General features: G+C 32.9%; 1 protein-coding gene across 1 annotated transcript in view; it reads left to right on the forward strand.

Annotated features, from left to right (window-relative positions):
* The window catches only part of LOC140436395 (optomotor-blind protein-like), a 349,186-nt gene that overhangs the window by 211,881 nt on the left and 111,712 nt on the right, over nucleotides 1-25,593 (forward strand). Inside the window, 1 exon segment of the mRNA XM_072525156.1 lies at nucleotides 23,889-23,915. Coding sequence (XP_072381257.1) covers nucleotides 23,889-23,915 — 27 coding nt within the window.

Below are 25,593 nucleotides of genomic sequence, written 5' to 3' on the forward strand. Positions count from 1 at the left end.
AAAACTAAGGTGAAGAGTTTGGGTGATAAGGTATCTCCCTGTTTGACTCCCCTGTTTAATGGTACAGAGTTCGTGTGTTTATTTTCATTTAGGTAGTATGTAGCTGTAGCTTGGTTCATAGTTTCTTTTATTAAGTTAATATATCTGCTGTCTATTCTACAATTTTGCATTGCGTTTATTACGGCCGTGTGTTCTATGGTATCGAAAGCTTTTTCGTAGTCTACAAATGCTAGGAAAACTGGAAACTTGTATTCGTTACATTTTTCTATTAATATTTTTGTGGTTAACAGGTGATCAGAAGTTGAATAGCCTTTTCTAAAACCTGCCTGTTCATATGGTTGGTATTCGTTTAATTTCCTTGTTAGTCGAGTAGTTATGACTTTGGTGAGTATTTTAAACAGGTGTGACAGTAGGTAGTATTATGTTAGTAAATGTTAATTTTTGGGAGAAAGCAATTATTGCAATAAAGTTAGGGGCCGCATAGCCTCTGTGATCGAAGAAAAACTACAACAACCAGAAAATCTATTTTAAAAGCAAGTGCCTTAACTAGATTGAGAAGATATAGAGAAATAAATTAACGACTTTTTGGCGGAAACGATACTTAAATTAAGAAGAAGTTTCTTAGAAAGCTTTCGAAGAAGACGGTTAATCTGGGTCTCTGACAGTGATCATCATCATCTTAGAGGGTATCATCATCAGCAGTGGCATTACAGCTCGTTATGAGCCAAAACCTTCCTCAGAACAATCTTCCATTCGCCCCTGTCTCTGGCAATTTTTCTCCATGCTTTAACTCTTAGAGGGTATCACTAAAATCAAAAACTATATTCGCATATCCCAGTATGTATAAGATCAAATTTTTTTTTGTCCAAGGCAATATTAAAGAGGATACACGCCAGCGCGTTCCCTTGTCTTAGACCATTATTAATGTCAAATAACGTAGGGTTTTCTCCTTCAATTCTAACGCATGAGCTTAGTTTTGCATTGTTAGTTGGGTCAACTTAACTAACTTAAGTGGAATCCCAAAGTCTATCATTGCATTATATAATGCAGTTCTTTTCACACTGTCATAGACAGTCTGGTTTCTTTCTTTGTAGCTTTTATAACAAAAGGTTTTTTACAGGGTTGGTTAGTTAACCCAACAACAAACCACCTTTTCGAAGAGCCATTTTACCCGCTCTCGTCAGTTCCCGACCGAACTTTTCACCCGCGTTGGATACCGGATCTCCAGTTGGGTTGCTCGGTTTACAGGGGATACCAGCGTGAAGGTGAGAGTCGAATTTGAGTAGAAGAGACTAATTGGAGTAAACTGGAATCAACTCCATGTTTTCGCATTCTACCGCTTTATCCACCACATATCATTTTATAGAAAATTTAAATAAGATGTTTTAAAATAACAAATTATATTAAAAAATATTTTTAAAATTTAAATAATATATTTTAAATTAAATAAAGTTATTTTATTATTTATATATTTTTTAAATTTTAAATTTTAAATTTAATAGAAATATTGTTTGCACCTATATATGTATAAAGGACTGCTTACTATCGAAGTAGAAGATCCAAATCCAAATCAACCACCCCCAGAAGCAAACAACAATACACCATTGGAGCCTTTATCAATTCAGGAAGTACGAGATGCAATAAAACACCTAAAAAAGAATAAATCTCCAGGAAGTGATGGTATACTCGCGGAACTTATTAAATGTGGAGGTGCTACTCTGACTAATCATATATATAAAATCATACTGAGAGCCTGGAATGAGGAACAAATCCCAGAAGAGTGGTGTATTGCGATCGTTTGCCCGCTACACAAAAAGGGCGATGAATTAGAATGTAGAAACTATAGGGGAATAACCCTCCTTAATACAGCATACAAAATGTTTTCGAGTATTTTATATGGTCGCCTGAGTGAATATTCAGAGGAGCTTCTTGGCGAATATCAAAGTGGTTTTAGGACTGGTCGATCAACAACAGATCAGATCTTTGTGCTAAGGCAAATACTGGAAAAAACCAATGAATTCAATATCGACACATACCATCTTTTCGTAGATTTTAAATCGGCCTATGATAGTGCCCTAAGAAATAAATTGTATGAAGCCATGAATGAATTCCACATCCCCGATAAACTGATAAGATTGGTTAAGGCTACAATGCGTAAAGTTGTTTGCAAAGTCGAAATACAGGGCGAACAATCACAGGCATTTAAAACGTATGTTGGGCTGCGACAGGGAGATGCGCTGGCGTGTCTCCTTTTCAACATAGCTTTGGAAAAGGCGGTCAGGGATGTCCAAATAGACAGCAGAGGAAACATTTTTATTAAATCATCCCAAATTTTGGCATATGCAGATGATGTTGATCTAGTTGCCCGCACAACACGCAAGCTAGAAGAAATGTATACCACCTTGTCAAACGCCTCAAAAATATGGGCCTGCAAGTAAATGAAGATAAAACTAAGATAATGGCATCAACACCCAACAATAGAGCCAGAAACATCGGCCACCAATTCACGGTTGATAATTCTACCTTTGACGTGGTGGACAAATTCACATACTTAGGCTCCCTGATCACCAAGGAGAACGTAATGACGAAAGAAATCAAGCGAAGAATAATCCTAGCAAACAAATGCTATTTTGGACTGAGTAGACATATGAGAAGCAGAAACTTAAGCCAAAAAACAAAAATAACCATATACAAAACCCTTATACAACCAGTGTTGACATATGGGTCGGAGACATGGACCATTTTCAAGGCAGATGAAAATCTCGTGCTTATATTTGAACGAAGGATCCTGAGAAGAATATTTGGTGGCATCTGGGAAAATGGCGTTTGGAGAAGGAGGTACAACTACGAAATATATCACAGATATAAACATATATTTGGTGGTAAAGACGTAGTATCCTTTATAAAAATAGGAAGACTAAGATGGGCAGGACATCTGGCAAGATAACAGCAGAAAAACCCTCCTAGAAGAATCCTTGTGTCACAACCTGTGGGAAGTAGAAGTAGGGGTAGACCAAAACTCAGATGGAGGGATGGTGTAGATGAGGATGGTAGACAAATAGGCGCAGCAAACTGGCAACAGTTGGCAATGGATAGAACTGACTGGCGTAATAGACTTGGGAAGGTCGAGGCTCTTTTATAGGGCTGTAGCACCAATGATGATGATGATTGTTTGCTCCCAACCTGTTAGCGTATCAACAAAGCATACCTACGTTTTTTACTTATGATAAACCTCTCCAATTCAGACCATGTATTAACAATAAAGTATAAGTAAATATTATTTGATAATAAATTCAACGCCAATATATAAGCTTCGCTTCAAAAATATATTTAATGTATATGATTAAAAACAATTCCAACAAATGTAACTACAAGAGAATGTAGAAGTAGATCAAAGTGATAATGTAGAAGCAGCTACCAAGAAAGAAATTGTAACTATAATAAAAGAACTTGAAAAACAATAAATTTTACGAGAAATTAAAATCTCCACTAAAGGTTCAATAGATCATCACAGGCATCAATGTGTAACATATTAGGTTTATCTTGTCCGAATCACAAGAATTAAAAGAAATGTTTTCGGCTCCTAAGACTTGTTGAGATGAACTTTATTATTGGTAAAAAATTATTTGTTTTTCAAAGTTACGGCTAAATAAATTAGTCATCAATATTATAATTTTGCAGACAAAAAGATAAGTTCATCCGGTGTTAACCGTAAGTCAGACACTGCCTTCAAACTTAAACAACTAGGTATTTAAGCAAACATTTGGTTCAAACGGAAACTCCCCTACTACAAAACTGTTGACAAATTTAGTATGCTAATTTCTAGATTTTGTAATTGACCGTAGTGTTCTGCCAATGTCGAATTGTTTATGAGGATGTGGCGCGCTGTGAGGGGAAACGGCAGCACCCGTAAACAGTTCAAATTGGATCGTGTTAAGCCACTGCTGGAGGTAATAAAAATCTTAATGGGGAGAATGGCAATTGTTTCCTTTCTTCTAGTTCTCTGCGAAACAACCACAGACGTCGCTAATATTCAAATAAGTTTCTAAAATAGACGTTTTCATAATGAATAAAAATTTAGTGTACAATAAAACATTTAACTCAATAGAATTAATACAAAAATGTAAGGTGAACGTAGTGAAATGAACAAGACATAACAGCACAATTGAAGTTTCACAAACAAAATGTTTGGGAAATTTTAAAAGTTATAAAGACAAATCCAAATCACATTAAGACAGAATGAACGAATGGGAGATAGATAGAATTTTAACCACTTAATATGCCTTTCTATGGCAATCGCTCTAGCAATTTGAGGACCTAACAGGTTTATATTGACGTTGAGGAATATTTTTCTGTTGGCATACATGTTAGTTATTTTTTTATTAAAACATTTGTGAAGACCAATTAGTGATACTTAGTTGACATTATCCTATGCTCCTTCTATGTATATAAATAACGCTGTAACGGAATTATTTTCAGCAAAACTAAGATTAATATCTGTTACTAGATGACCGATATTTTTGGTGGTAGAATATCCTCTCTTAAATCTATTTTAAATATCTTCAAATTTTCTTTGATATACCTTTAAGTTTCTTTTCTCAATAGTCTCTTTCCTTTTTTTAGATCTGTTTTACTTTTTTCTTTGCCTCCATACTTTATTAAAAAAAAAAACGTAGATTATCAACAGCGATACTAGCGAAAATTAAATTGTGGTAATATTTATGGGATTAATAAATAATAATAATAATAATACGGAATAATGTAATGTGGTTACGGGGCATTGTTTAAAAACCGAAATTATATAATTTAAGTCCCGTTTTACTAAAATTAGTTCGTTAATTTTAATGAAATTTCAATCGTTCGAAACATTGTATATCGTTATATAATTCAGCAGCTTTCGACCAAAAATCGGGAATTATTTAGTTTTCGAAAACATATTATGACGCCAGCGGAATGAGCTGATGGGTTGAAAATATTTACATAATTCTGTGTTTTGTGTTTATCTAGGATTTTGTACGCATCGCCAATCAAACCCAGTTTTGCGATTTATTTATTTAACGTTGCCATCGGTATAGACTACGGCCTATATCAAGTTTAATCATACGAGTTTAGCTTTTAAAAACGTTTAAAATCACTTTAATTTTCGATTTAACTGGGGCTTAATAGTTACAGGTTGACGTAAAGTAAATAAATTGATGGGGTAATATAAACAGTTATTGGGGTTTAAAGGAGTAGTGATATCTAGCCTCTCCTACTTTATTCTTATCCTCATCTCCACGAAGTTTAGTTTTGACCACACGGGTGGATATCGGACAGCTGATCAACCTTGCTGAAGATTGAGTTAAAAACTATTTCTGCTTTGATAAATGACCAAGATAGATGTTGTTTTCATTATTTTTCCTGAAATTGAACCTTACCACATCTTTATCTGTTTATCTGGTTTATTAAGAAGTTTCATGACTTTATGTATCATGGCTTGTCTTCCATGTACGTTATTCTTGTTGCTTTTTCAATACACTTTTTTTTATATGAGTCTCCTTTAGATTTCTACACTATTATTTAAGTATAAGTTTTTATATATAGCTTTCGAAAATTTTTTGTTGGATAATATACCTTTTTAGTTAAATGAAGACTAGAAAATGTAACAAAAAAAATATTTTAGCCTATTATAGTAACTAACCACAATTTTCAAGACAATTTGAAGATACCGATTATTAGAGGACTTTCATGACATAAATACTAAGCATCGAAACGTAGTAAAACTTAACAACGAAATTATCTTCTGATAAATATTGTTACGAAAGATTTATCCCACATAGGAAAAGTCCATTGACGAAAAAGAAGAAGTAGTTCGAGAACATTCAAGAGGACATCGAAAATTCTTGAAATGTCTAGTGAAGTTTGGAACGTCAGAAAATATAAATATAACAGATGTTTTTCAAACGTTTTGGACATAATCATTATATCATCAAGATATACTAGACACGTTTTCCAGGTAAGTCCTCTTAAAACCATCTCCATTAGACGTTCAAACGTAGCTGGGGCATTACACAGACCAAATGGTAGAACCTAAAATCTGTAGAAACCACGGCTAGTTGAAAAAGCTGTTTTGTCTCGATCATTCGGATGTACTTCTACTTGCCAGTAGCCACTTTTTAAATCTAGGGTAAAAAACCATTTAGCACGCGATAGAGTGTTTAGTGTATCATCTATTCGTGGCAATGGATAACTGTCTTTTTGTGTATCCTGGTTTAATCTTCTGTAGTCTACACAAAAGCGAGTAGATCCATCTTTCTTAGTTACTAAGACTACTGGTGAACACCAGGGGCCCGAAGCTTCTTCGATAATATCAGCATTTATCATGTCTTGTATTATGTTTTCAACTTCTTTTTGTCTAGCAAATGGCAATCTCCGTGGCGCTTGACGAATTGGTCTTGCATCTCCAGTATAAATTCTATGTTGAACTAAACTAGTACAAAAATGTCGTAGTTTTCATTAATAAATTTGTTAATTTTGTTTAATTCTTTAGTTGCTAAGTGGTCAACATTTTTGATTAGTTGTTTCACTACGCTAGCGTCACTTGGGTTACTGGAAGCTGTATTCTTTTTCAAATATTTTTCGCACTTGCTTATTTTTTCTATTGGTGTACAGAATGCTATTTGTTGTTTTTTCTTTAATTTAAAAGGCTTTTTAGATAAATTAGCAACCCTTACTGGAATCATCTCATCTACATTAATGAGGCATCTGGCTATTAAAATTCCATCAATAACTAGTTCATCGCTTTCCACAACGCCGAAATGTAGACCTTCAGGTTTTTGACTCCTCGCTATTTCGGTATCCTCGCTCACTATAACTCTTACTTGAGGTACCGATTCTTCCAAATTTAGGACAATTTCTTCATTTTCAATTAACAATATTTTATTTGCATTTCAACATCCTGTAGTCCATCTATGAATGCCTGTATTCCAATTTGTTCCAGAAAATCTTTAGGTGCCTGAGGTTATGCCAAGTGCAATAGTCTTTTAATGTCGGTTTCAAATTCTTGCAGGCTTTCGTTATGTTTTTGATATCGAATTTTTAGCTGACTTTGGAAAACCTACTTTAGATGCTGCTGGCCATATCTTGTCTCTAAAGCTTCAACGAGAGAGGTATAACTGGGTGCATCTTGGAGAAGGAATTGCAAAACGGTTGCTGCTTGTCCTCGAAGCGACACCACCAAAGAAGCTGCCATTTCTTTTTCATTCCAGTCATTTGCTCTAGCTGCAGCTTCAAATTGAAAACGATAAGTTTCCCATGCTGTCTGACCATCGAATGTGGGTGGTTTTAAAAATTTACTAGTTCTAATTGTACCTGGTTCAATTATGGAAGGTGATGAAGCTGTTTGTTTAAATTCGACGTTAGTTACTGAAACATTAGATAAAGAAGCTTGGGTATTAATTTTTTTTTTCTAACTCAACTATTTGTATTTGTAAATTAGATTTCAAATCATTTTGTTGTTGTTCTATTTTATTTTTAAAATTGTTTTGTTTTTCTTCTAATTTATTTATTCTACTAGTGATTTGACTTATCTCTAACTGAAATGTTTCGTGAATTTTGGATAAACCATCTATGATTTCTACCTCTATTTTTTTATGCCTCTCCTTTTCCTCTTCTTCTTCTTGCCTACGCTTCTCATTTTCCGCTTTCTCTTCTTGTCTACGCTTCTCTTCATCTTCTTTCATTTTTAAAAACCATGCAGGGGGTCCGGACGTATCCATTTCTTTGTCAAACTCAGTGGATCTTATATTTACCATTAACAACTGCTAAATATTTCTTTATCCCACCACTGTCACCAATGTTACACTTCTTGAAAATTAACTTTATTGAACCCCAACAAGTGTTACGAAAGATTTATCCCACATAGGAAAAGTCCATTGACGGAAAAGAAGAAGTAGTTCGAGAACATTCAAGAGGACATCGAAAATTCTTGAAATGTCTAGTGAAGTTTGGAACGTCAGAAAATATAAATATAACAGATGTTTTTGACAGTTGGGGGACAGTTGTATTTTTAATTAGAAATGTTGAAATATATAGTTGTCAGTTAGTTAAAAACTATTGTAATATTGTTGGAGTTGAATAATGGTAATTTTCAAGAACTGTAACAATATTCTACTTCTTTTAGTACCAACCCCACTATTGAAGGTTGCCTATAACCATTGTAAATTCGTCTCTATCTTCTACTTTTCTTGGAAGCGTCTGTGTGTTTAGTACCGTAAAAAAGATCCTAAAACGATTTTTAAATTCAATTTAGAAATTTCTTGTCTCGTATTTTCATTACTAGAGCAATTTACTTTCGTACTTAGCTATACAGTAGAGTGAATAATTGACTGTCGAGTGTCTAGCGATAATTCAAAAGAGTCACAAATTCGTGAAATATACTATAATAATTTCTAAGTAAGTTTGCTACATATTGTCAATCTACTTTTACACCAACATTTCCTATTTCTATGTGTTTCCTTGCGAAATATGTCCCCCTTTATATGCCGTACCTATTTACATATTAAATTTTCTTTTTTGGGACACTAACCTGAAGAAAAACTCTATTACAAACATATAACTAAGTATCCATTGATTGTTCGCGTGTTACCACCCCAATAAAACATAAAACCTGAACCAGCCAGCCTTCGATAGAGAACCCAACATTATCTTTTTGGAGATCTGCAATATGTACAGCAAAAACTCGTGCAAAATCGAGGCAGCCCGGCCTGCAAGTAGTCAGTTATAGTGTGGGGGATTGTTTCAGTGCAACGATTGAAAGAACTAATATTTGAATGAATCTTTAGGAATTCTTTTTGGCATACTAAATGTTCACCTAAATTTACCGTGAAAAACACAATAGAACTAGTTAAAATAAAACATTTTTAATTACCCAACTATTCTAGAATAATTTCATTTGACGTAAAAATTTGTATAGTATTCCTAGCATTCCTCCTACAGAAACTTTTGTTATAGTAAAAAACCGTTTAGACCATAATATAACAAATTCAATCATTACATCGGAACTTTCAGATCTTCTTGAATTTTGCATAAATCAAGACTACTTTGAGTTTATTAATCACATATATACAAATAACAGTGTAGGACTTTCATCATTGGTAATCCTCTAAGCACATTAATATCAGATATTTTTATGGATCATCTAGAAACAAAGACTTTACAGAAATTAACAGACAACTTGACCAATTCTTATCTTATATTACTCCATAGTCATATTGAATTTACAACAGAAATAGAACAGAATCAATCTATAAATTTTCTTGACTTAAACATTATCAGACTTGGAAACAAACATCAAGAATTGAACAAGCGAGGAAAATACTCATGACCTTAGTCTAGAGCTCAGAATTCGAATGATCAGATGTAACGTTTTCTCTGTTTTGCTCTCTTGCTGTGAAAGATGGACAATGGACTCTGAAACAAAAAAAAGAAGAAAAGATGCCTTTGAAATGTGTATATACAGACGGATGCTGGGAATTCGATGGATACAAAAAGTTGCCAATGGTAAGGTACTTCGACGCATTGGTAAACAGAAAGATTGTGTTTTATAGCTACTAGCACCCCACCATCCCTATAACACTAACTAGTTTTACTTGAGCGACCACATCTAAAAATAAAATAATCAGTTAAGCCAAGTTTTGCGTCATTAAAGTCATTTTTAACCAGGTTTCTGTAAGCAGTAAAATATCATATTTATCCAGGAGTGCAGTGTGGTTGAAGTCATGAAGTTGTTTCATTAAACTTCTGGCATTTTGATAGTAATATTTCAGTAGGTTAGAGTCTAGATTACCTTGAGCATCGTATTCATGATGGTATTTACGTTTCAACTGTCTTATATTTGAGGAACCACTTATTCAGTTTGTGAAGGCGTCCTATTCATAGTGCAAAACTCTGATACTATATCTCTATTATGACACAAATCACATTTCCAAGCATTCTTAATTGTTACTGCTGTATGGTTACCTTTATGGATGCACATATATTATCTTTAATATAAAATAAGCGTAAAATGGGACATTTCTACGCGGAAAATAATCGCCTCGACTATAAAAGTGTAAGAGAGATGAAAGAAAGAAATCGAGGTGGTCAGGTTGTTGTGGTATAATGATAGTGGCTCGGGATAAACAGGGGTTCATATACATAATTACATGTTTGTTTAGTAGACAGCCCTGGGCGTATTCCGTACAGCGATGATTGATGGCGCCACTTACTACCCGTGCCAACAACTGCAGACTTCCACTATACCGTAGGAAACGAAGAAGACGATACGTAAACGGTCATATCTTGTTGTTGTGTAAGAGTATAACTAGATATGGATGTTGTCTGCCATCGGGGTAATATTCTTGGAGCCGTGTGGAGATTCGGAAAGGCCTGTGAACGCAGTGGGGTCATGAGAAACGTCAGTTCGGGGTTCACCGGTAAAAGTGGACATTTAGATGATTGGGTGTCAGTTGCCTAGGTTCCTCTTTTGACATAGGTACCTACTGCGTAGCAACATTCACCTGATTTTTTCTTAAATTTTATTTTTCAACGTGCCCGATTAGAGTTATTCTTTTGGGGAACTATTAACAGAATGAATTTTATCTAAATTACAAGAAGTATAATTTAGAATACAACTCTCTAAAATTATTCTACGTCGAGTTGCGTGGAGTTGAAAAAATGGGCATTTTTAATTTTGTGAATAATTTGAATTTCATTGTTGAAGTTTTCGAAAGCTATAAACTATATAATAAACAATATGGACGAGAAACAATAATAGATGTCAACAAAATTGCCAAAGTATTGAGATATTACTGCTCTTAAAACTATTATTTAAAACTAGTACATTGCGGTAAATCAACTGTAAATCACAATCTAGATTTTAGTCAGATAAAGATGGGACCTGTAATTCTAAGAGCGGAAGTGGAAAATGTGCGGTCACGAGAGAATGACTGAAAGAATTAGAGCAATGGGAGAAAGGGAGAAATAGATATTGCCAAATTCCATTGATAAGTCAAAGGAATCGGGTGAATTAATTTATGTACCATGGACAAGAAATGCTTAAAATATTTCTTGTTTCTACAGATAGGTACCTAATAGGAGGACGCAAAAAACTGTTATTAGCTATTTCTAATACTCTGTTTACTTTTTGTTCTTTTAAATGATTCTTTTGTATTAAATGTTTTTCGTTATTTATTCTTTCGTATGTCAGTTATTATTATTATTCAGATTTAGAAATATGGCTCACACTTCCTCTAAGGAGAAAATTCACTCATCCTAGATACCTACAGTAGCAAAAGAATTGAGCACTGGTGGAATTCTTCCCGAGTTATCGAGCCCTAAGTAACTTGGTATGCTGGAGTATTTCCCAAAAATTCTCATACACATCTGAACGTTGCGAAGAGGACTGCATTCTGCATGGCCCTATAGATATGTTCATTTAGACACAGCTGTTTTATGCTCTCTAGAAGGTTTTTGGGAATGACACCAGTAGTAGATAGAATAATAGGTACTGTCTGGGTACTTTCCATTCTTCATCGTTTCCTGACTCATAAACACCTCAAAACTTTACCCAGAAGTTTTGAACTCCGGCTGGTCCAGGAGATTTCCAGTTATGAGGCTCTTCGATAGTATTTGAGACTTCTTCAGTGGAAATGGGTTCGTAATGCCATTCTTGTGGCTTTACGGTAAACGCTTTCAAGTAGGATTTTATCGCGCGTAAGATCTGGATTCCACACTGGCCCGGCAAACTCAAGACTAGATCTGACGTATATTGAGTAAAGTTTACTAATAGATGCTAGACGTATAGGATTTCTAGCGTGTAAAACATTTACGGATCAGACCAATTTGAGTCACTATTTGTAATTTTTACTAGTTCCAATTTTTACTTTGTAATTTTTAATTTATTTTCTTCTATCTATTTCTATTATCTATTATCATAATGCACATCAAGATAATTGTCGGAATTTATTTAAACTTGCTCGTAATGAAGATATTAAAATTAAAAACAGCACTTTTTGCGTTCCAAAAAATACATTTAAACACGGTTCCCATACTTCTCGTAAAAATAAACCAACCACAAAGCCACATAATATTGAAAGTTTATAAATCTGTGGCGAACAAATAGAAGCAAAATGGTCAAGACACTTTTGCCATAGCTCGAAGTCTTTCAGCAATTTTTAAGCCCGTTAAATAGAACCTTGTTTATCCGTACAAAAGTGCCGCCCCATTGTACAGAGGTCTCTTCTCATTATGTCCAACACAAAGCTCTATAAAGGTACTTAGTGTGCATTAAGAGGCATTTTTTGAAAAACATTTCTTGCGGTAGCCCGATATGCCATTCAGACATCCTTTTGTTCGATGATGTCTATAAAGATAGGATGTTAGAAAATTATGATGAGACAAATTTTGTGTACCACCTGTTTAAGGGTATGCAGTCGATGTTGCCGGGATTAGATATATAAGCTTTTTGTTGGTAGAAAATTTGTTAATTATCCCTTTGCAGAGATACTTAAGATGTACTCGAGGCAGCTGGTGATGGTAGTAAAATATAATGAATTGTATTTATATCTATTTTTTATTCAAATTTGTTTTCGGATATTTAATTTGAACTTAAACATTGTTCAACTTTAAACAACAACCTATTGTGAGTTATTTGTATGTAATTCGTCTATACAGTGATTGCAAAAAATATATAAAAATACCATCTAAAGTTTTTAGAAGCAATAAAAAATATGTTTTTAATTTATAATTGAATTATATAATAATAATAATAAAATTATAAAATAACCTCCCTAATGCGCGTAATTCTAACATATTTGCGCGTCATGTATATACCGTTATTGAACAGCTCTAAAGTAGAAACCCTCAATTTAGAAGAGTGATATCATAGTTTAAACGCGGAATATCCTCTAATTTAAATGTACACAGCGGCCCTCGAAAACTACCTGTTTTCTCAATTGCAATTTGCGTTTTCTCATAAGAAATTACAGAATATATAAAGTAGTATATTTATTTGTGCTTCTCTATAGTAGAGTTAACCAGAAGTTGTCGTACAATGTAGCCAATTCTTGTTCACAAGTAGTAATTATGGTCATACAAAACCTGTATTCTTCCATGCAACGATTATTACCGTCATAAAAATACAAAAAAACCTGATTTTTTCAATAGTAAAAATTAAGCACAAAATTGTAATGAAATAAATTTTATTTATATGTTCCGTTTCGTTACATATTTAAATTTATAAAATAAAAATCGATATTTTAAAACAATATTTTTCAATCGTTTGGCAACTTTGGAATTAGCGACGGAATTCCGTTTCAATTCAGATCCACAGAAAGCCGTAAGACTAGTTTTTGTCGAGCGAGTGCCCATCAACAATAGGTTATTTACATTGGCGTTTCTGAGGGTAGGGTATTTTATGCGATAAGTTTGTGTTATTGATAAAACGTGTTATTGATAATACGAGTGTTATAGTTTGTCGTTTTATAGTAAATTTTTAGTTATATTCTGTGATTATTTGGTTTGAGTTTTATTGGAGTTGGACGAAAAACCGAGTTGTTCCAAGAGAAGACTGCAAAATTCTGATGTTGATTCCAAAAATGAAATGCCGCAAAAAAGACGGAAAATGTTAACGTCCGAAGAGAAGGTAATAATACGAAACGTTTATGAAGGAATTGTCGGCAGAAAAATGAAATTAAATGTTAGCCAAGCGGTCGACATTTGTAGCAGTTTACCAAAAGTATCCGTTAGCTGTATTTATCGTGTACTTAAAAATACATCGGAAAATAAAAAGCAAGAAAAAGGTAAAACTAGAGGTAGGAAAAGCATTGTTTTGGATGACGAGACGAGGAATATTATACGTCGAAAAATTCATTCATTTTATTTTCGGAGTGAAATTCCAACACTGAAAAATATTTCTCAAGAGCTCGAAAACGATGACTCCTTACCCAAGATATCTCGTAGAGTCTTAACCAGGACCATGCGTGAAATGAACTTTCGATATGTAAAACTCAACAGAAAAAGTATGATATTAGAAAAAAATAAAATTATTGTGCGGAGAAGAAAATATTTAGAAGAAATACGCAAAATTCGCAGCACTGGACGCAAAATATGTTATTTGGATGAAACCTGGATTAACCAAGGTTGGAAAAGGTCATACAGTTGGAAAAGTTTGGCAAGATTTAAATGTCAAAAGTAAACGCGAAGCATTTATAGAAGGCTGATATACAGGATTAAAAGCTCCATCAGGAAAGGGACGGCGTTTAATCGTCACCCATATAGCAAGTGATACAGGGTTTCTTAATGATAATTTTCTTCAATTTGAGTCGAAAAAAACAGGTGATTATTAAAGAAATTGAAAGGGAGGATTCAACAATGGCTTACAGAAAAGGGGATTGCATACGAAGAATCAATGCTCAAAATTTAGCTCCTTGACATTGCACGGTTAAGGAAAATTGAATATCTTAAATATGCTGTAGATGAAACTGCAAAAGATTATGGTGTCAAAGTTCTGCGTCTACCACCTTATCATTGCGAACTTAATCCCATTGAACTTATCTGGGAGCAAGTGAAAGGAGAAGTAGCACGCAATAACAAAACGTTCAAATTAAACGAAATTAAGAAACTTTTGATTCAAGCAATCCTCCATGTAACTCCAGAGAAATGGGCTAAATGTATAGGCCACATAATTAAAGAAGAACATCGTATGTGGGAACTTGACACTTATATAAAAGTTTTACTAGAGCCAATTATAATTACACCAGGTGGTGAAGATAACGACAGCGATAGCAGCACTGCATCTTCAGGTTTAGACAGCGAATAATATTTTCTAATAGTTTAATAAGAACATCAGCATAAAAAAAACCAAAAACAAAAAAAACGAGAAGAACATAGTAAGTGTGTATAGTGTTTGTGTTTAAACACATCAAACATTATTTTATTTTGTTTTTATAAAATTTTATTTTGTTTTGTTTATTTTTATTTTATTTAATAAGACAATATGGCTCTTGGCGAACACCCATTTAAAAAAAGTATCGCGCCACAAGACATACCTCTGGGGTGGTGTGGAAACTGTCTTAAAATTTGTTTTAAAAAAATTTCATTGTGTAACTCTTTAAGGACGGGTCACGTCAAAAGACGTTTTAGCGTAACTTCCGCGACAGCCGGTTGGTATCAGTAAACTTTCTGCAAAATTACTTCTTTTTTATAGCTTTTTGTTTGTGGCATTCTGTATTTTTAGGGGAATGTAGGGAATGAGCCACAAAATATTTATTCATAGGTTTATTTATTGACGTTTCGATCTCTATATCCAGAGACCGTTTTCAATTATACAAATGATAGTACTATTTATTTTCTATGGCTTTTTGCTTGTCGTTCTGTATTTTTAGAAATAATGTTGGGAATAAGCCACAATATATTTATTCAAATGTTTAATTTACGGACGTTTCGATCTCTTTAAAGAGACCGTTTTCAAATATACAAATGACAGATATATTTATTTTTCTATAGCTGCTTGTTTGTGGCATTCTGTATTTTTAGGGAGAAGGTTGGACATAAGCTACAATATATCTATTTACATGTTTAATACATTGACGTTTCGATCTCTATTCCGTTTTTAAAGATAGAAAAAAAAATAAACAATATAAGATTATAAAAATATATAATAATAAACAAATAAAATAAATATAACTATCATTTATATCTTTGAAAGCGGTCTTTGGATATAGAGATCAAAACGTCAGTAAAAACTTGTAAATAAATATATTGTGGCCTATTTCGAACATTAATATTTGAAAAATAAAATATAATTAACGTTAAAATAAAAGTAAGTGTACGTCACTGGATTTCCAAACAGCTTTCCGCATTTCTGGGCCTTTAAACGATGACTCACTCTCTCAAATAGTGAAATTATACCATAGGTTAAATAGGAAAGTCTAAATTTGGCAAGTGTTCCATACAACGACCTTTAATTTTGCATTGAAAATTATGACGATTTGTGGACCGATAAACACCCGAACGTTTCTTCGGCAAGTCAAACATTAACCGATAAGAAAATTACCCCATCTAATTATAATTGATTGGCATAAATTCAACTGGTGAGAAATAACAAACATCGATTCCGATAAGGCACATGACACATTATCTCTGTGTTTGTTAATTTTAATTTTGATTAATTGTTATATTTTCAAACTGAGGTTTGCTGATAACTTTGTGGTATGTTTATCAATAGTCCCGAAATAAATTACAATTATTAATATTAATTATCTGGAAGTACAAACAATAACGTTCGTATACACATTTTAATTAGTTAAAGAGAAATAACACTGCAGGAAATATTTTAAAGATTGATTACCGAACGAATTAACGTTATTGTTATTGCTCCAATTACAGTGATAAGCACTGTATTTTACATTACGTTGGTTGCAGTTGTAAGTCAACTAATACACAATAAGCTGACTATGAAAGGTAGATTCGAGTACGACGATCGATTGATAATAAATTTATTGTCAAGAATTCTTTCGATGATTTGGTACGGTATTATACGGTTACTAAGCTACAGTTTTTTTTGACATTTTGACATTTCATTTGTAACTGTGACAGAAGTTTTTCATAGGCGATACGATAACGGTAACAACTGTCTTCCGCTTACTGAGGGTGCTGCTCGAATTCGTGTATTATATAAAACCTCCATATGTTCTTCAGCCTCTTCCTAAAACGGTATTGGATTTTTTTGTGTATTCGATGTTTCGTGGAAATCTACATCTCAAGGTGTAATCATAAGATTCTCATTATTTTGTCCTATTTACCTGTTGCTGTACTTCTAACACTTTTTCGTGGATAAATAATTTGATTCTCACATATTCCACTTCGATGATTTGTTCTACCGTGACTCGAAAACTGTCATCTATATTCCACCATACAACTAAATTATCGACTGACTTTATTCTTTTCTTGAGTTATTCATTCAAAGTCTATAGTTTATTTTTATGAACGAGAGAGTAATTAGCATAATTTTAACTGGTAGCTCCGACCACTCCATGGGCGTGCTCAAGATTAATTGAAAAATTACTTTGAATAATTGTAAAAAATAAATGAATTATTTCAGTGTTATAAAGTGTTATGTGTATGTAAACAAAAGTGACCTCTTTTATCACACACTATATTAGAACTGACTGGCCTACATTAAAAAGGGTTTTAAAAAATTCACATTTTTTTTAATTTTTAAAAATTACAAAAGAGAAAAAGAGTTTTTAAAACCGTCTAAGGTATGTTAAATAGATGAATAAAAATATCAATATAAAACTTACAGCTACTTGTTACAAATCCAAATCAGATTCAGAAGATAACCTTTCAGAACCAAGATTTATAATAACTGGCTCGATCATTTTATCAGTAATATTGTCCAGCTTCCACATTTTTTTCTCTTCTTTAATAGTGTGATTTACTGCCTTTTCCCAGTTTTCAGGTTTTACATTATTTACGGCCTCCAAAAACAACTGTTTAACATCATGAATTTTAAAAGTGGTATTTTTTCATGAAACTTCACTCTTTATCTGTGCCCATACCAGTTCAATCGGGTTTAATTCACAATGATATGGTGGGGATCTAAGTACTGTCATTCCACGATTTTTGGCAATTTCATCAATTTCGTATTTTTTAAATTTTTCTTTATGAAGGGCACACAACGAATAAAGTTCCTTTCTTATAGATCCGGGATGGTACGTAATATTTTTTGAACTCGGCCAATTCTGCAAGTCTTTTTTTAACCACTTGGTTGTGGGCAGTCCTTCTATAAGTCTGGAGTGATAACTTGCATTATCCATTACTATTACACAGTTCTTAGGAAGAAGATCTATCATTTGTTCGAACCATTCTTGAAAGACATCAGCGTTCATGTCTTCATGGTAGTCACCGGTACGAGTTGATTCAAAAGTTAATAAACCACCTTCAACAAAACCGTCTGAACTGCCAATGTGTACTATTATCAGCCTGCGTCCCTTTCCTGATGGTGGGTTTAAACCAGTAGATAAGTTATTTACAAAAGCGTGCCTTTGACTTGTAACAGTTTCATCCTGCCAAAATTTATTTGGTGTATGACCCTCGTTGATCCATGTTTCATCAAGATAAAATATTTTTCTTTTTTGGTTTCTCATTTCCTTTATGGTTCTTAGAAAATGTCTTCTCCATATGACAATATCGCTCCTTTCTAATAAAATAGACTTTCTGGGATTCTTTTTCCAGCGGAAGCCTATTTCTTTTAAAAGTTTCCATAACGTACTTCGACTCATTTCTGGGTAATCCTTATCATCTCGAACTGAGACAAGAACTTTATCCAATGTTGCAAATTCTTGTCTAAAGAAGAATTCATGCACTTTCCGTCAAAGTCCTTCTTTAAAATGATATTCTATTTGAAATTTTGATTTCCCTGGAGCATTACGTGGCATTTGAAAACTACCACATTTCTCTTCTTTAATAACTCTGTAAATCGTAGATTTCCCAACACCAAGTGTACTGCTAACTAACTCAACGGTCTCATCAACACTTTCACATAAATGTTTGTCTGTAAATGATTTAAAACAATTAAATATTAATGTTTTTTCATTAACTGTTAGAGGACCAATTTTTCGGCGTTTACACGGCACTTCCAAATTTTCCATAACACTAGTATACACAATAAACTGCGCCTTGCAACTGAAGTACCTACTTTTAGTGAACTGTTAAGAATTTTGAATACGCCACTTGGACCTTCCTATATACAAAATGGAAAAACCCACTATCACATTTTCTGTGGAATAAGTTTAGAAGGTAATTATCTAGTCAATTACTGTCGTAGATTCCTGGAATTAAAGAATTAAATGTTTGATTGTTGAAACCCTTACTTCGTGGAATGCACTCATTTCAGATGAAATAAAACGTTTTATTTTATCTAAAGAATTAAACTTTATTTTGCAAATAGGTAGGTACTTATTAAACTTTTATTGGTTATATATAACCAATAAAATAAACATCTTACATTTCTTGCAAATTCATTAGTACCTGTTAACCTCCATCACTCCGACACTGGCAATCTTATTTAGGGATTAGTAGTCCTCACAACTATTGTATTCTATTCTGCTCCAACCTTTATACCTGGTGGTCATACTCAATTTAAAATTGTTTTCCTATATACGTCTGTAAACTTGTTGACAAATATCTGTTTTTCATTAAGTCACCCGTATCAACAGTTTAGGGATTTGCATACATAATTTATTGTTTTATTACTCTCTCATACATAAAAATACACTATAGTTCAAACCACAAATTGTAATTTACATACTCCAAAGCGTGTGTCCACCAATCAAGTAAGCCATCAAACCAAACTCTGAGTTCTTCTCTTTCATTTGTATCTTTATTGCCTACAATATTTTCAATAATAATAGCAACTAAATCGGTAAACTAATGTTTAGTGCGAATTTTGACAATAATTGTTTATACTAATAAACTTTTTACGTTCATATCAAAATACCGATAGTAATAAAACTTAGGATGCTATTCAATTAATATGAAATAATAATTTGCCATTAAAGCCGGTCTTTTATAGGGATTGCATTCTATTTAATGTTCGCGGGTCAATAATAAATTAAATTAATGGTTTAATGTAATGCGGTAAAAGGCCTTTGTTTAAAAACTGAAATCCTACAATATAATTCCGTTCTCCAAATCAGTTCTTGTTATGAAAATCCAGTGAACATTGTAATGGATATATTATGAATATTATTTGTTTAGGTTTTATATTTTGGCTTTTTATTTTCTTTGACTTTTTCAGTATTTATACCTACCAGATGAAACTGGGGGTAAAAAAGGTAATAAAATAAAAAATTCTAAGGCGAATAATCAGTTGCTCAAGATAAACAAAATACGGTGCTGTGGCTTTAACTTGTATAATTTAAGGAATGAAAAGATTAATATTAGAAATGAAAAACACTGGGAAAGTAAACATTATGTGGAGCAAAATTTAAGATTCTGTTATAAAGACACAAAACAAAACTCAAGAAAAGAAAGAAGAAAGCCATAAAAAACTTTGATGACTCAAGAAATACGGGATATCATGGAACAAAAAATAATAAAGAACTAAAAACCCAGATAAATACAAAGAAAACCATAAATTAATAAAAAGCCAAATAAAAGAGGTCAAGAACAAGTAGATGATGGAAAGATGCATTCAAATGCAGAAATTGCAGAAAAGACATTGTTTAAGAACAAGAAATTATACAGGGACTTTGTCCAAACATAAACAGACATTGAATAGTGATGATATAACAGAATTCTGACACTACAAGTTCTGAATTAGATTTTGTGTTGATTCTTCTTAAAAATTGCCAAATGATTTTAATTGGAATACGATTTCGCACAGAAATATGAGATTTTGATTTAAAATAACTTTACAGAGTATGGGTGGCTTCTGCTAGATTAGACGATCTTTAAATTATAATTATTTTGAACAAACTTATCCTATCTTAGAGTAGTTTTCACGTCTGAATAAAAAAAAAATAAAAATCTAGACACCTTACTCAAAGGTAACAGTAAAAAAAGCACATTTAAGCTGTTAAACTGAACAAAGAATATCTAATGTCTACTCAATAATTATCTTGAACAAATATATTTGTTTTGTAAGTTTCTACTGCCACTGCAACTGACTTGTTGTCTCCTTGTCATAAAATCTAAATTGAATTAAACGATTATTATGTCTAAAAATGTCTATCAGTGCAAAACAAATGCGTTCGATGATAAATATTGAAAAATCTCTTATTACTATATCAAATTCATTGCCGGAGGTCAGACTGTTTCATCATCAAGTCAGTGACGTCCTACCAAAGTCATAATATTGGTCTTATAATGACAAATGTATTGCTTTTTTAAATACAGGTTGGCTTAAAATTCCTACCAATATTTTGTAAAGTAATACATTCCTGGTCAAAAAAATCCGTACACTTGAATTTTGTATGATTTTTAAATTTTGTCAGTGTATAGTGGTTTAAATAGCCCTGGTTGTGACGCCGCTTCCGTAGAAAAAATGTCTCTGATTTGGTTTCTTTGCGGATTCTCGTTCAAAAATATACCCTTTAAACAAACCTGAAGGGCACCGGGCGAAATTTGTTTTGGAAAAAATTTCCTTTTTTGCTCCGAAAATATCTTTTTTAGATTTCTTGGGGGATATTAAACAAAAAAAATTTCTTGCCATTCTTCTCTTAAGTTAAAAATTTTCAATTTGTATAAGATTAATATTATTATAAGATTATAGGAATTTTTTGACCAGGAGTAGCTAAAATGTCATATTTTTTTTATATTTTGCCAAAAATGTAATTACATTTTAGCCAAATCTAAGTTTTGAAAGTAAAGTATATATATTGCAGGATCCAACTTGTAAATACAATATATTTTGGAGACAGCTATCGCCGTATTCCCGTTCTCCTCCGCCAATCCTCCCGGTCCAAGGCATGCTCCTCCTCCACTTTGATCTTCGCTCATTAGATGTCCTACATCATCTTGTATTTTTCCATTTATTATTTTTCCAAACAATTTCCCGAAAGTAGGTAGGACACTTAATTCTTTGTAGCAGTTAGTATCTTTTGGATTACCCTTTTTAAAGATGGACACTTGGCGAGCGGTTTTCCATTCAGATGGTACTTTAATTTGTTGGCAGCATTGATTCATTAGAAAAGTTATTCGTTCTATATTCTACACCGGATGATACAATGGATATTTCAGAAAGCCATAAATGGAGAACAACTCCCAAAGGAATGGACGGAGGCATATATGACATCTATATTTAAGAAAGGAGATAGAAAACGATGCGAAAACTGCAGAGGAATAAGCGTAATATCATCAATAGGAATTAAAATGGGAACAAGAATCATAGGAGACTTCACCACAACAAAAGGGCTCCTGTAGGGTTGTTCCACATCTCCAACCCTATTCAAAATATACTTAGAGAAAGCCTTGACTACATGTAAAAGAAAATGCGAATTTATGGGAGTACCGGTACGGAACAAAGAAACTACAAGAAGAATATACCAAGGCTGGCCTAGATATTAACCTCGCGAAAACAGAGTACCTATCTACAAGTGAAGAAGACATAGAAGATCTACAGATTGATGACAACGTAACAATCAGAGGAAAGAATAAATTCAAATACTTGGGGTTTATAATCACGAAAAAGGCAACAACAGAGGAAGAAATTACACAAAGATTAGGACAAACAAGAACAGCAATCCGACAACTTAACTCAGTATGGTGGGATAGACACCTAAATATGAAGACAAAAACACAGATTTATAAAACATTAGTGCGAAGTATTATGACATATGGGGCTGAAAATTGGATCATAATCAAGAAAAACAGCAGTAAGATAGTAGAAACAGAGATGGAATGCCTGCGAAGATGCTGCAGAGTAGCAAGAATGGATAGGAGAAGTAATGACGAAACAAAGCAAAGAATGTCAATAGAAACAGACATACCAAAGAATATAGACGCTTCTATATTCTTTGGACATACTAACATACATAGAACAAAAAAGACTAAAGTGGTATGGACATGTAAGAAGAACTAGTGACAGCAGATGGATAAAAAGAATAACCGAATGGAGCCCCATAGGAAGGAGGAAAAGAGGACGACCCCGAAAATCCTGGAGGAACGAAGTAGACGCCATGAGTAAGAGAGGCCTAAACGATGGAGAATGGGACAGCAGAGAGAGATGGAAACGGTTGAGCGAGGGAAGGCAGTGAATACTGTAGAATCCCTGAATATATATATATATATATATATATATATATATATATATAATATATATATATATATATATATATATATATATATATATATATATATATATATATATATATATATATATATACCTCCTGCTTTAAGTAACTCTTTTAATAAATGCAGTACGGACCTCGTTGTTAGTAGTATTAATGTTTGTTTTCTCTCCATACTGTATTTCTCTCCCATATATTCCAATCTGGACTCTTGGAGTAAATTTTTATAGCGATTTTCTCACTTTTCCATAGGAATTAATTTGCTTAAGGAGTTATGGGTGTTTTTCTTTAGATTATTGATAAATTTTCAACTTTTTTGTTCCCATAAATAGTTTTTTGCTTCTTTTATTGCGCACTTTATTGTTTTTCCTTTAATATGCTACTCTGTTGCTAGATGTTTTATTTGTTATCCATTTCTTATATATTTTGTTTTTTTTTTTGTATCATTTCTAATTCTAAAAAGTAAAGTAATTCAGCAAATTTTAGTTTCAACTTATAATATTATTATTTAAAATAAACACAGTTATGCATATTTTATATTTCAAAAGAATCCTGTATAATCGTGGAAGAATTAAGTGAGGGTATAGTGACATTAGCTGTTCACTTCTCACTCGTATGAATTGCTGCAAGCTGCTGCGGATCGTGCTTTCATACTCTTGGGAAGTGAGCTCCATTCAACTATTACCTGACTATGACAGTTTTTAAAATGTTATTATAATAAAATTACTATTAATAGCCTTTGATGCTGGACTAAAAACTAAAGAAGAAACAAAGAATTGCAGCTACTTCCTTATACCAAATGGTTTGGTAAATATATTTTAACATTATTTCATCAAATTCAAAAAATTTCATAAATGTAATTTAAAAAAAAATGTTGTACAATCTGTTATATCCAGATTTTATTGTTCGCTTTTGAAAATCAGGTGATTAATTACACCTGCAAGTCTAGTCTTTCAGTTAAACACCCATTAAAGTTTCATTAAGAGCATTAAAGTAAAATTATAATTACTATTCTGTACACTTTAATAAACACCTGCTATATAATTATCTAAAACTATGTTTACTTATTTTCAGTTGAAAGACAAAGCCGTAGAACTTCTGGTACGTAAACTTTTACTTACTATTTTTTATTATTTGGTAGCTAGAAAATTCGGTAAATACAGTTTTAGATAACTTTATATCTAGTGAGTAATATTCGTCAAAACTTTAACAATACAGACGATGCTCAATCGAATTCCTATAAAAAATGTCATATTTCGATGACATACCTCAATGTCACACGTCAAATGTCACCTTAAATGTCTTACAAACTGAAATTTTTTTTGGGTATATAAAGTGTTTTAGTTCGTTTCTAAGCTAATAATATTATTAATTTTATATCATCCAGGATGAATCAGAAGCAGTCAAATTTACAAATAATATTAAATGATACGTTAAAAACAAATAAATAAATTAACTCATTAAATTGTACTAAAACAAAAAAAAGCAGACCTGTAATATTTAGATGATAACACTGATTTAGGGCCATTTCACCTTTTTATTGAAAACAATGATACACATTTTGCAGGCAAATTAAATGCAGTTAACATAGGTGAAATATTATTTACCTTACACCCAGAAATTGATAATTATATTAATAAAATTTATTCAATCGGATGCAACCGGATTAGGCTGACATTCGAAAAGTATGATGGTGCAAATACCTTAATAACTTCTAAATTGCTTATTCAAAAAAAATTAATTGCATATATTTCGAAATTTCAATTATTTAAATTAGGTGTAGTTAGGAATATAGTATCTGATATATCAGAAGAATATCTTAAAAATAAAATAAAAGATGGAGCTCATCTATACATTAATGGGACGCAGATAGAGCGAGTAAAACAGTATTGCTACCTGGGAACTATTATAAACGAACAGTGGAGCAATGTACAGGAAATAAAGTGCCGCATAGGAAAGGCAAGAACGGTCTTTAACAAAATGAGCGCCATCTTCAAAAGTCACAACATATCCCTAGATACAAAGCCCTAGATGGGGCTCATCTATACATTAATGGGACGCAGATAGAGCGAGTAAAATAGTATTGCTACCTGGGAACTATTATAAACGAACAGTGGAGCAATGTACAGGAAATAAAGTGCCGCATAGGAAAGGCAAGAACGGTCTTTAACAAAATGAGCGCCATCTTCAAAAGTCACAACATATCCCTAGATACAAAAATGAGACATTTGAGATGCTATGTTTTGTCTGTGTTGTTGTACGGGGCAGAGGCATGGACGCTTACAGACACCACTATTAAAAGACTTGAAGCATTTGAGATGTGGCTTTATAGAAGAATGCTGAGAATATCATAGACAGCAAGGATCACGAACAAGGAAGTTCTAGAAAAAATGAAGAAGGAACAAGAGATTGTGTTTACGATCAAACGCATAAAATTGCAATATCTGGGACACGTTATGAGAAATCAGCACCGTTACTTCCTGGTGCAGTTTATATTGCAAGGTAAAGTCAAAGGTAAGCGGGACCCGGTAGAAGGAGAATATCATGGCTGCGGAATTTAAGAACATGGTTTAAGAAAACCTCAACGGAGCTGTTTCGAGCCGCAGCGAGCAAGGTCATGATTGCCAATATGATTTCCAACATCCGAAACGGATAGGAACCAGAAGCAGAAGAAAATAAAAGAATTTGATAACCAATGCAAATTCTTGGTAGAGTATGTGAAACAAATAAAGAGAAAAATAGTATCGGATTACAAAGTAGTTTTTAAACCTACAAAATT

This window comes from Diabrotica undecimpunctata, chromosome 3 (genome assembly GCF_040954645.1).
Source record: "Diabrotica undecimpunctata isolate CICGRU chromosome 3, icDiaUnde3, whole genome shotgun sequence".
NCBI lineage: Eukaryota > Metazoa > Arthropoda > Insecta > Coleoptera > Chrysomelidae > Diabrotica > Diabrotica undecimpunctata.